Raw genomic sequence first — 16,398 nt, forward strand, 5'->3', positions numbered from 1 at the left:
TGTAACAAGCGCTGAAATTGTGTCACTTTATTTTGTTCGGATACAAAGTTCTCTGAAACCGGATGCAAATTGACATTATCATTAAATTTTATGTCCCGATGTTTGCTTCAGTGACTATGCAAAGTAGGCTTTCCACCTGCTCAACGGCAATTTCGACACGTCAACCACGCCAACGCCAAGTTTAAATCTCCCACGCAAGCGCTGGTGCCCACGGACGGATAGGGAGGAGCCTTGGACCGAGACCGACCGACCTGGAGAGACGCACAGTCACGAGCAGAATACTCCAAGTCCAGAATCCGGTGGCCGTGGCGACCTCTCCAGAACCATCCGGTCCGCCGGGATTCGCCAGCGCGAGCGGTGGCAGGTGCACGCTTTGCTCCGGACGCCCGCGCGCGGGGCTCCCGGCCGGGCACGGCGCGCGCACGTGTCCCCTGCGACGCCGCCTGGGCTCGCCGCGCTGGCGGGGCGCGCACACGCGTCGTCGCCTCCCCATCCCCTGCGCATGCAGAGAGAGCTAGCCGGCCGAAGCTTCAGTCTCACGCGGTCCAGCGCGGTCCTCGGCAAGTCGGCAGCCGATGGATAAGCCCTGGCAGCCGGTTTGGTCCCCTAACCCGGCCACCTAGGCTCGCCTTTAAAAACGGGAGCTGCTGCTTCGTCGACCTACTAGCCTGTCCATTACCAGTCTTCACTGCTGCTGCTAGAGCTCAGCTCAGCTCGAGTGCCGCCTGCTCCCATTGCTGGGCTGTGCAAGCTTAGGCTCGCTGCTCTAGATTCGGCAAGGGGAAGAAGCAGAAGGGAGGAGAAGCTACCTACGCTTCGACGACAATGGCCGGGGTCGGGAGGAACATGGTGGCGCCGCTCATGGTGCTCAACCTCATCATGTACCTCATCGTCATCGGCTTCGCGAGCTGGAACCTCAACCACTTCATCAACGGCCAGACCAACTACCCGGGTACGTGCGGATTTGCAACGCTTGCTGGTTCTTGGATTTGGGGGAGGTGATATAGCTGCTGCTCGATCTCACGGTGCACGCATGGCGCTCGCAGGTGTGGCCGGCAACGGCGCGACGTTCTACTTCCTGGTGTTCGCGATACTGGCCGGCGTGGTGGGCGCGGCGTCGAAGCTGGCCGGCGTGCACCACGTCCGCGCGTGGCGCCACGACAGCCTCGCCACGACCGCGGCGTCGTCGCTCATCGCCTGGGCCGTCACGGCGCTCGCCTTCGGGCTGGCGTGCAAGGAGATCCACATCGGCGGGCACCGCGGGTGGCGCCTCCGCGTGCTGGAGGCCTTCGTCATCATCCTCGCCTTCACGCAGCTGCTCTACGTGCTGATGCTCCACGCGGGCCTCTTCGGCGGCAGCGGCGGCTACCGGGACCAGGACTACGGCGTCGGCGGCGCCGCCGGCGAGCCCAAGGGCCCCAGGGTCTGATCGGCTCTCGATCTGAAGCGTTCGGTCATGCACGCGCCTCTGCAGCCGCGGCGTTAACGTAATAGTAATGGGATGTGTGTGGGTGTGGGTGTTGATGGTGTGTACCTAGTGTCGATCGATCGTCTGCTCATCTCTATTTGTAGTCAGGTCAGCTCAGCTCAGCTCTGGCTTGTACATGTACCCTGTCAAGTGTATTTTGTGTGCCGTCGGTTTCAGTCAGTGACGACACTGATGAGATGAGGGTGTGTTTTGTATCAAATCTGTCAACTTCTTCAGGTTTCGAATACCCAGTTTCACTCCACCGATGATCGTGCATGAATCCATCCATGACCAAACGTTTTGAGCACGGTCAACCATTGCAGTCATTGCAGATTTACAGTAAAGCGGCGTCTTCCAGCAGTATCTAGTTTGGTCAGATTGCTTGTCATCTGAACTTGCTGGCCATAGCTTAGCAGGGTAGAGGGTCTGTGGAGGATGTGTACTAGTTCAGCTATCACAAATGTACTAGTTCAGCTATCGAGCACTCGATATCTGCACTTGTGCTCGTTGCATGATAGACTCGTGGCGCTTACGTGGCCTACAGTTAAAAGATCCGACGTGGCAAAGCCTTGCGAGTCTAGGTGGCACAGAGAGTACATGTACATGCAGGAGTTTGCGTGCGTGGAGGTTTGTCCTCCTGCTTAGAAGTCACACAGGCACACTTACACGGCGCCTGGCGTCTGATCTCCAGCGACAAAGCTGGCCGGCCAGCGGCAACCTTTATTTAACCTCGGGCATAAAAGAGCACTTCCTCCTAGTGCAAGGGTGTTTACATTGCAGTAGATTGCTAGGAACAGTCATGTATGATGAGAGGCGTGCGAACAGAGGACCAAGCATGTCGTAGGCGTTTTTTTTGGACGGGCGCTATTGGAGCAGCGCGAGTTACTTGGATTCATCCCATCACATAAGAAAATCAGTGGACCGGACACGGACACGCGGCATAAGGTGAGAAAAACTCTGCATACAAACATAAAATGTTATATTTTTCAATCCAAATATGCAAATTAAACTGTGATTTCTTATGATAAATTTTTAATTTCTTGAAATAAGACCAGACTTAAATATGTTTGGATGTTTCTTTTTTGGAACAATCTTTTTATAAATGTAGAACAATATTTTTTATAAATGTAGAATGTACCTTCAGGTAGTTTTGCCTTGAGTTTTTTTTCTAGCTGTTGATCTAGGTATTTACAAAAATCCAATTAATAGTGTTAAGGATGACTCTTTCCCTCGGTTAAGAGTCACGACGGTTCCGTCTTCATCTACTTTAGATCTACGAGCGCTGGTGGCGATCCGCCGCCGCCGCCGGCACCATGTGCCGCACCGGTGCGCTGCCGCCGCTGAGCGCCGCACCATTGCGCCGCCGCGTGCAGCCGAAGCACTCGATCGAGAAGGTGTCAACTCAGCCATTGCAAGCGCGGGGTTGGGAATCCCTACTACCTTTGCCCGCCACCTGAGATCGCTGCCAGCGGGTACATGAATCCGGCATGTTTTTCAGAGATTGGATTTTTTCTATGCCAACTAGTGTTTAGGTAGATTAATAAGTTTAAGTAGATTAATAAGTTACCTCTATCAGTTACTTTGAATTGTGATTGACTGTTTAGCTCTGAACAAATGGATTTATTTGTTTTTTCTGATAAATTTCTCGGAAAATCACTCGAGGACAGGTTCCTTTGTTTTACATGTCCAGTAGAGTCCATTCAATTTGAAATGTCAGGTATCTTGTAAAAGAAAATGATTCCATAGTTCAGTAATGGCTTGAATCAATAGGAGATGCACGTCGCTTAGCCATAACATATGGTATATGGTCACATTCTTGATGCATTAATACTCATTTACTTCTGAACTATGCTTGAAAATGATGGAAACAAATAGCTAATTTGGGTGCTGCATGCAGGGACAACTTAAATGGCCGATTTAAGCGAAGAGGCTCTGTTGGAGTACTATGAAATTGTTAGCAAGATGTTTGGCAGTGAGGATGAAGGATTTCAGTTTTATAACAACTACGCTCTTGAGAAAGGTTTAGCGTTCGGAAAAGCTATGTTGAGTGGGACAATGAAACCATGATCTATTAAATCTGAGGAAATTTGTATGTAGCCGTCAAGGTTTCTGTGAATCGAAGTACATGAAGAATGGAAACAGGAAGAGGAAGGCGCGCAATATCAGTCGTGTCGGTTGTCGAGCTAGGTTGGTGGTTGCACAAGTGAAGGAAACAGGACGGTGGTATGTCAAGGATTTCATTGATGAACACAACCACCCTTTGGCCACACGAGAGCTTGCTTGTATGCTGCGATCCCACAGGAGAATCCGCGAGGAGCAGAAAGCTTCAATTGTAGAGATGGAAATTTCTGGGATCCGCAAACAGCAGATCATGGATATTTTGGAAATGCGGTATGGTAGGTTTGATATGGTTGGATGCACAGACAGGGACATATATAATTTCAGCTATAGCTATAAGCAGGAGACAATTGCTGCCGGTGATGCTCAGACAATGATAAGTCACCTAAAAGCGCGCCAAGATAAAGATCCTGAGTTTTTCTTCAAGTATTTGGTTGATGCAGATGGTCATCTGAATGGGCTGTTCTGGTCTGATAGTCAATCCCTACTTGACTATGAAGCTTTTGGTGATGTTGTCATATTTGACAGCACATACAGGACCAATCGGTACAATATGCCCTTTGTACTTGGACGGCACGACGCGCAGCAGCTTTTCCACTGCTCGCTGCTCATCAATGGGTTCACCATAGATGGCGAGGGAGCTCATCAGGCTGGAGAGGCGTAGTGCAAAATCATCCACCGCCTCACCCTCCTTGAAGCCGAGCAGCTCCCACTCACGGCGCATCTTCTGCAACGTCGACTTGCGGACGCGATCGTCGCCAGCGTGGAGGGAGCGGATGGCAGCCCATGCCTCCTTCGCTGTTTTCTTCATTGCCAGAGGCTGGAACATCTCTAGTGGCACAGCGCTGAGCAGCGCTTCAAGTGCCATACGGTCCTCTTGGTAGTCGACATCGTCTTCTTCAACAGCTTCCCACAGACCACGCACCTGGAGCTTCACCTTCATCATCAAGCTCCACTCCTCATAGTTGCCTTTAGTCAGCAGCGGGAAAGATGTGTTGCTGACCTCCTTGATCACCCGCACCTCACGGATTCTTCCACCGCGGCGAGTTGCTGATGGAGATCGCCGGCGATAGGTGCGAGGCTGATCCTCATCATCTTGAGCACCTCGACCGGTTGAAGACATGATTCCTGCTCTAACAAGGCTCTGTTACCAATTGTTAGATTCTTTAGCTTAGGATCACTTCTGTTCTGTTAAAAACAGGAGAGAGACATGAGAGGAGTGGTTTTGTGTAGTGAAGTTAACAATGTATATTTCTATATTATACAAGCTTAGATATATAGGAGGGTACATGTCCTTTTGTAGGAATTTTAGGTCGGTGCTACAGTACCACTACAGTAACCGACATTATGTTGGCCTGCCTTTTACAGCTAAAACAAAATCTAAATTTACTACTACTGTCGGCTGTCTATAACTTAATGGCTAAGCAAAGTACATCTGACCCTACTAGTCAAAATAAAACAAAACTCATGCATTATCTCACACATGCTATATGATGAGCTGAGAACCTGGTAAGAGTTGCCTGATCTGTTGTTTCTCTCATTCTGTTGCCCTCTTTTTACTGTTGGGAATCTTGAAACATCGGTGAACAAAATTAAAATGTGGTACATGCAATGTTTGATCGGGAGATAGTTACAGCCATACATGGGGTTTTGGGACGATGCCATTCTTTATCTGCACGTGACACTATTCCACGATAATAATTTGATGTATGATTTGAGTATTTGGCACTTACGACTTAAATCAGAGGAGGTATTGAATTATTTTGCCAATAAATTTCAGGACCGCACATTGCTCTTTCCGCATCGGCCCTATCGTGATTGTTGACGAACCATTTACAACAAGTTTTCAGTCGTACTAGATTTATGCCCGTGTATTGCTACGGGTAGTAAAAAGATTTCTAGGGCAATACATAGAGCATAAAAAACATGATCTTGTTGCTTTGAGGCTAATTGAGATTGATAAGAATCATCTTTTTATATAATATAGTGTCAAAAGTTTAAACATGGCACACTAACAGATAATATAGTTTGAACTAAAGGAAGCAAGCTACACCATTCAAAGTTTTTTCTTGTTTTTTAATTGCTAATAATAATTACAAATTTGTTATTACTTTGTGATACAAATTTGTCATAAGAATTATTTATTATAATTGAGTCATTGAGTGTCCATGCATTACTACGAGTGGCAAAATCTTTTCATGAGATTTCAGAGTAATTTTAGTCAACTAAAACAGATAATCAATAACGTTGTTCCAAAGAATTATAATCCACTTATTATTGAATATGTTTGACACAGGAATCTCTACGTAGCTCATAATTTCAAAAATACATAAAGAAAGACACATCTGTGGCTGAACCATTCAAGTCTTTCTCAACCTGCTGAGCTGATCATATCACTCAATTAAAGAGAGGTCCACAATATAAAACTAACATATGGATCAAGAAAATTGCTCAAATAAGGATTCGAGTCTGGCCATCTAGTATGGCTTGACTTATCTACTATCTCAATTTATAGTTGCAATTAACAATGCAACTATAAAAAATTTTCATCTGCTTATTAACAGGCAAGCCTTATTCATTTATATGCATACCAACAATCATATGTCACTGGTTTCTAAATAAGCTACATCAGATTTCTAAAGCAAGCAAGTACATCAGAGGTTTCTAAAGCAAGCGACATAAGCTACATCAGATTTCTAAAGCAAGCAAGTACATCAGAGGTTTCTAAAGCAAGCAAGTACATGTCGCTTGCTTTAGAAACCTGATGCAGCTCTTGGTGAACTTCTGAAAAACAAATTGAGCCCCTAATGATGCCCTATTGTCCAACAGTAATCGCCTTTTTTGGTTTGTCAACCATGAAGGGTTGCAGTCATTCTCACACAAGAATTTCATAACCCGTAGAACTCTTGCACTACGAACAAGAAACATGGCTATCTGGAGCTCATGCTGTCGGTTCAGTGTCAAAACCTTGTCAGGACTGTTTGCAAGCTGCTGCAGCCCGAAATCATTGAGAGTTTGGGCATGACAGAATAATGCAAATGCTTCGGCCCTTTTGCCAGCAGAACTATATGACTTCACCAAAAAGAAACATCTGCACAATTATTCAAAGTGAAACTTGTAAGGATAATCCAATGGGCATTATATATAAGTTTTCTAGCATATCAACTGAAACCTTGCTAACCATCAGAACGATTTATACAAATGGGGTGATTTGGAAAAGGATAGTGTAAACTAACTATGCAAGTGATTTTCATTAAGCTTTTCGATAACCTGATTGTGTTTTGGTATATATAGATAATTGGTGAATAGCCCGCAGCAAGGCATACAAACCAACATGTCAAAGGGTGAAAAACTCGCAACCAAAAAATAGTTCAGGAACAGATTTATCACCAAAGGAGAGACAATGGATGTGAAGAAAGCTGGTTGTTAAAGAGTTTGTTATCCTTGGGATAGAGTATTACAAACCTCGCAGCTCTGAAAGCCAAGCCTTTCAGCTCATAGTCATGAATAAAAGAGTTCTTTTTTTATTTTTATTTTTATTTCTGCCGGAGCTAACAAAATCTATCAAGTCCGTTGTATTCTGCAAAAGGCAGTTTCCCACCAGCAAAAGCACACAAGTCCAGTAAAAAACCGTGAGAGCATCTCAAAAGGGGCATGATAGAAAGCAAGCATACCTGAATAAGCAGATCATATAGCTGAACAGGTTCTTCTCTGGCTTTGTGTTTGTCTCATTTTTCTCATCTCGTTGCTTTGTAAATTTACTTTTAGCAATGCTAGCAAGTAACTGGTTGCATTCTATTGTCCTCAATCCTAAAACAGCACTAACAGCCTTGTCAAGACCATTCAAGTCATCTCTTATATTCTCAGCATTGCCAGCAGAAGCCTACAATTTGGAATTTATTAGTTAAAAAAACAGTAAGCATTGTATATCATATCTCTAGTATAAAATAGATTGTACAAAATATGACTAGTAAAACATAAAAAGTTCCGTACCAGGTCATTGCAGATGCAGCTCCGAGCATCATGGTATGCAGAAAATATTTTATCAAAAATGCCAAGCTTTTTGTCAGCAGCAATTGATTCTGTTGCTGAACCATTCAAGTCTTTCTCAACCTGCTGAGCTGATCATATCACTCAATTAAAGATAGGTACACAATATAAAACTAACATATGGATCAAGAAAATTGCTCAAATAAGGATTCGAGTCTGGCCATCTAGTATGGCCTGACTTATCTACTATCTCAATTTATAGTTGCAATTAACAATGCAACTATAAAAAAAATTCATCCGTAATGCTTATTAACAGGCAAGCCTTATTCACTTATATGCATACCAACAATCATATGTCACTGGTTTCTAAATAAGCTACATCATTGCTTGCTTTAGAAACCTGATGAGCTCTTGGTGAACTTCTGAAAAACAAATTGAGCCCCTAATGATGCCCTGTTGTCCAACAGTAATCGCCTTTTTGGTTTGTCAACCATGAAGGGTTGCAGTCATTCTCACACAGGAATTTCATAACCCGTAGAACTCTTGCACTACGAACAAGTAACATGGCTAGCTGGAGCTCATGCTTTCTCCCTCTGTAACCTTTCATAATCTCACTCTGTGTGATTATCCATCTCATAATTCAATATTTCCATGCTCTGGGGAACAACCATGTGAGACTGCAACTCAACAATAAAATCCATCAATATAAGCTCTAACCAGGAGTGAACAATCAACATTTTACTCATAGGCAGTAACTACCGTGACATAGAGCATCTCCAAGCAGGGGAAGCACCGAGGAAGTCCGCCACAGGCTTCACCTGCGGCTCCGCCATCTCCAGCGCAAGCGTCCTCACGCACCGGAACTCCACCGATAGTCTAACAGCGCGCATCAGGCGAAACAACTTGGAGCCAAGCTGCAGCTCCGGGATCCCGACCCCCAAGTAGCTGAGCATCTGCAGCCTCGGCGCATGCACTACATTTATCCGTGGGCCCCAGTCGATGCCGTGCGCGAGCAGCCTCTCCAGGGCGGGCGCGTCCTCGACGAGGTGCTCCAGCTCCTCGGCACCCTCCAGGCCGCGCCGCCGCGTCAGGGAGACCGACACCGTGAGGCTCCGCAGGCTCTGGGACCGCACGCGTAGGGTCCGGCGGCCGAAGAACCGGTAGAGCGACAGGCTCGCGAGCTCGGGGCAGCAGGCCAGGAGACCGTGGAGGGCAGCGGAGGAGGAGGCCCAGGAGAGGCGGAGGGTGAGCCGGAGGACGAGTTCCTGGAGGCGCTTGGCGGCGAGGGAGCGGAGCCGACCGCGGGTTGGGGGAGAGAGCGCGGCGGGCCTTCGTCGCCGGTGTGGAAGCGCGGCGATCGGTGGCGGCGACCCCCGCGGGCGGGGGGGGGGGGGGGGGGGTGGGGGTGCGCAGCGGGCGGGGCGGGCGGGGGCTGTGGCGGAGGGCCCGGTATTGGTCGGGCAATACGTCGGCTCGGCCCAGCCCAACTAAAAAAAATCTAACCCTATCCACACGCCGCCCGCTCTGCTCCAGGCTCCCGCCCGCTGCCCGCCCGCCGCCCGCAGCCCCGCGCGCCGCCGCCCGCTCGCCCGCCGCCGCCCGCAGCCCCGCCCGCGCGCCCCCGCCCGCCCGCCGCCCGGCCGCCGCCGCCCGCTCGCCCGCCGCCGCCCGCCTCTACCTTCTGTCAAGTTCTTGGTGACTTGGTTAGTTGGTTTCCTCTTTGGTTTTTACTTTTCAGGGCACTGCTAAGAGCCTAAGAGAGTCCGGTCACAGAGATTTGGGATTTGGGAATTTAGGAGCTGTGGCTGTGGTGGCTGTGGCTGCGGCAGGAGCTGCACTGTCAGGAGCCAGGAACGTCCGCGCCTTCACCAATTTGCCTGCAAGTCTGGCTCCAGGCTCCAGCCCGCCTCCGCACATTGGCGCGGCTCCGCCGCCGTCCTTGTCGTCTTGCTGAGTGCCAGCGCCCCGCCGCCATCCTAACCATGGTTGAAAAATAGCAAGGGGAAGAAAAAAATTAACCAAAACGGTATATTTTTACATTGTCCAGTATCTAGACTCTAGGCCTCTAGCAATATCTAGTAATTTATAGGTATATCTTGAACATTCGCTCTCATTTCAGTCTCATTTTACATTTGCTTGTTGTGAAAAACGTTTAAATTGCGGCATGCATTTTTTTAGCTCGTTGTCTCGGCAATACTTTGATTTTGTCGCGTCCTCCGCCACTGCGTATGATACTTTCGTACTAATATTAATACACAACTATATCGATATCTTATAACTTATTGTAGGAACATACCAGGCAAAATTAACTTCATTCCGGTGAAGGTAACCGTCACCTCACACACCTCTCTATATTTGTGAACTCTTTAAATGTTACACACAATCCTTCGATCCCGTTGATCATGCGAGTTCTATAAATCTTTAACAAACAGACCTATTGCAATATATTCAAAGATAATAATTACCTCAATAAACAATAAGCAAACAAAATAGAGCAACAAGGACTTAGCCAAACACATGAAATATGAACTATTAAAAACAAAATATAGCAACCGGACCTAAAGGGCCACAAGGACCATCGGACCTAATACAGTGCGAAGCGTTGCCAGCTGGCCACCATGGTGTCCAGGGGTTCTGTCGGCCCATTGGTTGTCTCGATTGTGCCGTGATTGCTAGAGGAAATGAGGAAGGGGCACGGCCACTCCGGCCCTTCTTCTATTCGGGTTTCAAAGGAATCAGTAAAGAAGAGTTGAAAGCGACAACTAACCACTTACACAGGTGTAGCTCAATGGTTCTCAACGCTTCCATATGCTCGGAGGTCATGGGTTCGAGCTTGTGTCTTATCATATTTTTTTGCCTTTTAATTACACATTTTCATGACTTGTAACTATAGCTTTTATTAATGTATTCCATCTATATAGCATTTTTTTGTCAATTACAGTTTTAGTACTATAGTTTCATGTGATTTAAAATGCCACATGCCATTATTGTACTCAAATACAGTTCTTTTATTTCACAAATACTATATCAAGTGTGTTTGCCCCTATGAGTGAGCCCAAACCATCATACAATAGTTTCACACTAATAATATCGATACTGATGCCTATCCGCATAACAATATCGATATTCCGTAATGTATTGCAGGAACATGGCATGCAAAATTAACTTCACTCCGGTGATGGTAACTGCATTAACGACCTATCATCACCTCTCACACCTCTCTATGTTTGTGAACTTCGTAAATGTTACACACAAATTTTTTATTCACGTATCTAGTGACTCCAATCAATCTTGGACAAATATACATATTGCAATATATTCAAAAACATACACACAAAGATAAACAATTAGCAAAAAAATAAGATAAAAAAGGACTAAGCCAAACACATAAAATATTAAAAATAGTCAAGCAAAACAGTATACAACCATATCGAATGTGCTAGGCCCATCGGGCCCAATACAACGCCAAGCATGCCAGTGGTTCTGTCGGCCCATTAGTGGCCTCGCTTCTGCTGTGCTTCGCGACCGTGCTGAAAGGGCTGGATGGCTCATCGGGCTCTACAAAGAGAAGGCTTCCAGGGGTCCTGAAGGCCCATTAGTGGGCTATATGCTCCTCCATTCAACTCGAGATCGTGACAAACCATCTCCTATTTTCCTTGCCTAGTATAAAATCCAGTCAAAACAAACAACACTGCGCATCGCCGCAGTTACATGTTGCGAGGCTCCTGAGCGGCGGAGGGCAACCATCGCGGTGGGGAGCATCGCGCCGGCAGTTCCAGAAGCCAGCGACCTACGAATCAAATGGTGCCAGGTACTTCAACACTCTTCCATCCCCATCGCGTACCTCTGTTAGCCGGAATCAAGTAGCCTGAATACAACCATGATGTCACCAATCTCAGAGTGCATAAACCTCTGCCGCGACAAGATCCTACATGTAAAAAATTAGAATTACAAAACTCCCTGATCAAACACATGGATAACAATTGTGGGAATCCGCATCACCTGAGAGTAAAGATCATGAGTGTGTTCCACACCCATCAACTATGCGATAGCCCCCTTCTGCAGCCACTGTAGGGTAACAACTGTTGTTTTCTTTGTGCAGACATGCCTGAGATGAGTACCCCAAGTAAGGCATCAAGCCAAAATGAAGAGGACGACATCGAGAAGCATGCACACATGAAGCTAGTACGCTCGCCACTCAGATTTGCAAACACAATAAAGAAACTATCAGCAGAACACAAGGTTGCAGTACAAGAAATTGGTCTTGGTGGACTCGTACACACGAAGGCAATATACCTGCGACGATTGATGCTAGTCAAGGTTGCAAAGCGCTATGACATGAAGACTCAAACTTTTGCATCTGTGGTAAGCAAATTCCTATGACTGTTTCGAACGTGAACCTTATCATGGGTATTCCAATACAAGGGTACGATGCAAATAGCCGTACACAGTAGCCGGTAAAAAAGACCTTATTTGATTCGTACCAGACTAACAACAGAATTATGTTAAGTGCCCTTGAGCACAACATTACAGCATTACTACCTCAGCTGTCCCTTATGATGACTTCAAAAGGCAGTTTGTTTGTTCGCGATTGGTACTATTCTAGCACCCACAACAAAAGACCATATAGATTCCAAATATTTGTCCCTTGTTCACAAAGTTTGAAGACCTACCAAAGATAAATTGGGGACAGTTCACATTGACTAACTTGTTGGAATGCATCCACTTATTTCAAATAAAGCAACAAGTTAATCTTCAGGGAAACTTAGCATTGCTGCAGGTATGTGATCATGCACTAATAACTATTTTGCACACAACTAATTACTATTGAGGTGAACAACTAAGTACATCATCTAATGTTTTCATGCAGTTTTGGTTTTGGGAGCACGTCCAATGTGAAGGCCACTATGGTGTTTCCTATTCTCCTATACCCCCTCCATTGATGTCACGATGGAATGAAGAAAATGCAAGACTAAGATTTGAAGCTTTCAAACACGACTACCTAGATGGAGGAATGGTACCTATCAATATATAACGGTTGACATTATCAATTGATATAGCAGACTTACACCATGTCACCTTTGTTCTTTGGAAGGTTGTCATGACACTTTCAGTTCAGTCCACACCACACATCAACCTCGCTACTCCACCAAAACCGGCAGCCTGCAACAAAGACAAACAAAGGCAGGGAAATGTAAAGCATGGTGACATCTCAGGAGGTCACATTTTCAGTAACCATCAAGTAAGAACACCGACGTCAAATTCATATCTCACCCTTCTCAAAATATCAAAGTAATTCCTGGGCATACTTAATGACTTGTACTTGTCACAGTTGGACATGCTACTTCAAAATATGAACAAGAATCATCTTGATCTTGAGCAAAAAATAGGCCGCAGACTAATGGAGATAGAGCACAAATTTGACTCAAAGATCATGTACCTAAATGAGCAGCTAGCAGAAATAAAGATGGAGCGTGCTATTCAAACAAGGTTGTCCAAGTCAAAGGAGGGTGACCTTTCCACTCTCACAAGTGAATTCAAGGTATGGGATATTGATTATTAGGATTCACCTACATCTTACTATATACTGACTATCCTTTTTTTTCAATGGTTCAGGACTTTATAAATGATGTTCAGAACATCACAACACCAGTAGCGCCAAAGGCTGCAAATTACCAGGTAAAATCAATATATCCCAACACAATGTTGTTTATGAACAAACTTTATATCTTCTTCAATCTATTAAAATTAGGAACCATCCACATTTGGTGAAAAAAACTCTGGGATGACAGCTTAACGAGATGAAGCATTACTAAGGCATAATCAACCGATTGGAACACCCAGTAAAAGAAATAATTTGCACAATGAAGCAACCCCCAAACAACACATGATGCCACGAAGGCCTATTTTTGATACATATTACGTGCTGACAGATGAGGATATATCAGTTGCGTATTTCCTCAGAAGCAGTTATGAAGATGCTGAAATTGTTCAAGTTGGTCAATTTGGTGTCACAGTTCGTTTGCTACGGCCAAATGTCACAAAAGGTTTCACATATGACCAAGTAAGTCGCTTTCATTCCCACCATGTCCCACTGCAAATTATTCCTTATATTTTTGTATTGCAGGTTATTAACGCGTATGTGTACATCAGTAATGTGGAAATTGATACGACGTCAGTCCTTACAACTTTCGATGTCATGAAGCTGACAGTAAAGAGTATTCCTCAAGGATGCCAGCTCCCCTAGGTACATGATATTGCTAAGAAGTGTCTAGGACGACAGATGGTACATATGCTTTCCCTAATATCTTTACTCAATTAACCAGGACAACCCCAGTGCAATTAATAAATATAATTTTCGATAGGTATTTATCCCATTGAATGTATGCAATACCCACTGGGTTCTAGTAGTTCTAAATTTCATAAAGAAAGAGGTTCAGATCCTGAACTCTTTAGCAACGAATCCCATATTCCGTGATGAGGCCAAGGAAACTACCCTTGTAAGTGTCCTATCATTTCCTCATAGTATGATATCGGAAGCTTTACATTACTAATATAAGTTTGTTTATTAATCAGGTGGCGTCCATACAAGCATGCATCGCCGCATCCATTGAGGGTAGCATTATGCAAATTACTAATCCCATCAACCTTACTGAATGGAAAAAATGGCCCTATACTAACATACCACAACAACTAACCAAGTACGCTCTACGTTCTAACTTGCTACACTCATTATCATGATATATGTGATGATACATATAATATTATTTGCAGCTATTCTTGTAGTGTATTCGTTATGAAGTACATGCTGACATGGGATGGGGAAAAGATTACAGAGCCTTTCACACAGGTAGATGGAAGAATTTATAAAATTTACATGCTTCTAACTATTTTGCATAAAAACGTACGCTAACATATACATTGCTGTCCACTTTAGGCACAAATTGAAGTTTTCAGCTGGAAAATATGTACTAGGCTTCTTCTCTAAGAATGCAACCTACGTAGACTGGAATCATACAAGAAACCGATAACGGTTAATGATGCTATCCGTTCATTCATTTTTGTTTTTCCCTGCTACCTTTCACTCGAGCTGAACATATCTAACATTTTCCATACTCTCCTGTAGAAGGAAGAGTACAAGGCTAATTATCCAGAGGCAGATGAAGGTGATGCAATGAACAATGATGATTGCATAGAAATCACCAATCCAGAAGAGGACAACCAATCCAAGAAAATGGGCAGCACAAAGTGGAAACGTGGACGCCCAAGGAAACTAGCAAAAGATACTAATTCTGCCGTAAAACAATTTAGCACCGAGGCAATCACTGATCGTGTTGAGAAGAAGCAATGCAGGAAACCCAAACCAGGGCCACATCAAAAGAGCCCCTACACGAAACCATAATCATTTCTCAACATTTGTAACATGTTGAATTGTTACCATAGTGATGGATTTCAATATGTAATGGATCCTACTAGATTTCAACAATTATAACTTGTTAAATTGTTACGATTTATAACACTAGATTTCAACTTGTTAAATCTAGTGTTCAAGCAGTGCATGGCATTTCAGCATCAAAGTACTAACAGTATCAACGATTGATTAAGCTACCTATTTCAGCATGCACTCGAGCAAACTATCCAAGCTGCAAGAAAATAAATGCTCACTACCTCAGTATATCGAAATACAGAACCAAGCAAACCAAATGAAACTTAGCATTCTTTTGCTGATAATGCTTATTCCAAGCTTCAACCAGAGTCAGGTATAGCTGGATTGGGGGAACTCGGAATAAGACCGTACCTTCACACCACCAAAATTAGCAGGATGAACGGCACCACGTCTCCTCATGGTCTGCAGGGCAGCAACACCATCGCCCGCTTCATCCGCGAAAGTAGAATGCGCGGTCGGCAGCTACAGCTTGAACTAGCCCCTATCACAGTTCCGAACTCCAACACCCCTCCCTCCACGGCTGCAGCCTCCACGCCGGTGCCAATGTTCAGTAGGAAGATACACTAGAGATAGGTATAACTGGATTGGGGAAAATCAGAATCAGACCCTACCGTATTCTGCAGGGCAGCAAGACTATCGCCTGCTTCATCCGCGAACGCAGGAACGCACTCTATTCACGCCTACAGCCTCCACGCCGGCGACCACCCCAAGAGCAGACCGCGACGGAGGGATTCCAATCCCCAACCAGAACTCCGTCAGCGAGTGCTAGTACTCTTGCAGCGCGTCCCGGCAGGCCGCTGGTAGGCAGCCGAGGTCGGGGGCCTCCGCTGGGCTAAAGCGGACATGGAGTGAGTCGCGCCATGGGAGGAGAGGCGGCGCGTTGGGGATGGTGGAGTAGGTGAGGGCCCTGACGGGCTCAAGGGAGTAGAGCGCCGACCGGGCAGCGCGGGGCTACTCGTGGAACGCCATGGTCGCGCAGACCAGGCATGAGCAAGATAAAAATGAAGGAGACGGACAAGCGGGGCGGTCGGGGATGAACGGAGACAGAGTAAACGGAAGAGTCACGGCTAAAGAAAACAGCAACGTGCAATTACCCTTATACCCTTTTTTAATGATTGAAATTTAAATTAAATTCTTAGTCGGCTCCACTTTTTTCGGTACTTGGTCCCACATTTTTTACCACCAGGTACTTTAGTGTAGGTACTTCTACTTACTTCCTACCTTGATCACCGTACGATTCTGTCAGACGGATGGCTGTCTTTTTTTCAATCATTGTAAAATTTCTCAATTTTATTATGAACCGGAAATAATTATTCAAGATAATAAAAAAATATTCCGCTCTCTGGGCTGTGCTCGTTCAGAATATTGTCTATAT

The 16,398-nt window shown here is 45.4% G+C and overlaps 2 protein-coding genes and 1 long non-coding RNA gene across 8 annotated transcripts; 1 reads left to right on the forward strand and 2 right to left on the reverse strand.

The window, feature by feature from the left end:
• The first annotated feature begins 90 nt into the window (after window positions 1-90).
• LOC112880668 (membrane protein PM19L) lies at window positions 91-1,730 on the forward strand. The gene is made up of 2 exons (XM_025945403.1): window positions 91-952; window positions 1,047-1,730. The coding sequence occupies exons 1-2, from the start codon at window positions 826-828 to the stop codon at window positions 1,427-1,429; spliced, it is 510 nt and encodes a 169-aa protein (XP_025801188.1). The 5' UTR covers window positions 91-825; the 3' UTR covers window positions 1,430-1,730.
• A 4,390-nt stretch (window positions 1,731-6,120) lies between these two features.
• On the reverse strand, window positions 6,121-8,514 carry LOC112879342. Of its 5 annotated transcripts, none has more exons than XR_003226034.1 (6): window positions 8,336-8,514; window positions 7,977-8,253; window positions 7,580-7,702; window positions 7,261-7,469; window positions 7,052-7,166; window positions 6,121-6,677 (listed from the first exon to the last, which is right to left on the reverse strand). XR_003226034.1 is itself a non-coding variant. In XM_025943576.1 (5 exons), the coding sequence occupies exons 2-5, from the start codon at window positions 8,068-8,070 to the stop codon at window positions 6,311-6,313; spliced, it is 798 nt and encodes a 265-aa protein (XP_025799361.1). In that variant the 5' UTR covers window positions 8,071-8,253; window positions 8,336-8,514; the 3' UTR covers window positions 6,121-6,310. The 5 variants fall into 5 exon arrangements, 2 of the variants coding, with proteins under 2 accessions (XP_025799361.1, XP_025799362.1); XR_003226033.1 differs by having other exon boundaries at window positions 7,920-8,253; XR_003226032.1 differs by having other exon boundaries at window positions 6,138-6,677; window positions 7,580-7,707.
• A 2,335-nt stretch (window positions 8,515-10,849) lies between these two features.
• On the reverse strand, window positions 10,850-16,050 carry LOC112881867. Of its 2 annotated transcripts, none has more exons than XR_003226538.1 (5): window positions 15,635-16,050; window positions 15,375-15,543; window positions 12,656-12,739; window positions 11,579-11,684; window positions 10,850-11,504 (listed from the first exon to the last, which is right to left on the reverse strand). It is a non-coding gene; the product is annotated as an uncharacterized LOC112881867 (long non-coding RNA). The 2 variants fall into 2 exon arrangements; XR_003226537.1 differs by having other exon boundaries at window positions 12,646-12,739.
• Between the last annotated feature and the right edge of the window lie 348 nt (window positions 16,051-16,398).

Source organism: Panicum hallii, chromosome 2, assembly GCF_002211085.1.
Source record: "Panicum hallii strain FIL2 chromosome 2, PHallii_v3.1, whole genome shotgun sequence".
Classification (NCBI taxonomy): domain Eukaryota; kingdom Viridiplantae; phylum Streptophyta; class Magnoliopsida; order Poales; family Poaceae; genus Panicum; species Panicum hallii.

Coding starts and splice junctions, on each gene's coding strand:
- LOC112880668 (XM_025945403.1), top strand. CDS start 826: ATGGCCGGGGTCGGGAGGAACATGGTGGCGCCGCTCATGGTGCTCAAC. Junction 953..1,046: donor CGGCCAGACCAACTACCCGG/GTACGTGCGGAT, acceptor TGGCGCTCGCAG/GTGTGGCCGGCAACGGCGCG.
- LOC112879342 (XM_025943576.1), bottom strand. CDS start 8,070: ATGGTTGACAAACCAAAAAGGCGATTACTGTTGGACAACAGGGCATCA. Junction 7,708..7,976: donor GTTCACCAAGAGCTCATCAG/GTTTCTAAAGCA, acceptor TGATATGATCAG/CTCAGCAGGTTGAGAAAGAC. Junction 7,470..7,579: donor GCTGCATCTGCAATGACCTG/GTACGGAACTTT, acceptor TCCAAATTGTAG/GCTTCTGCTGGCAATGCTGA.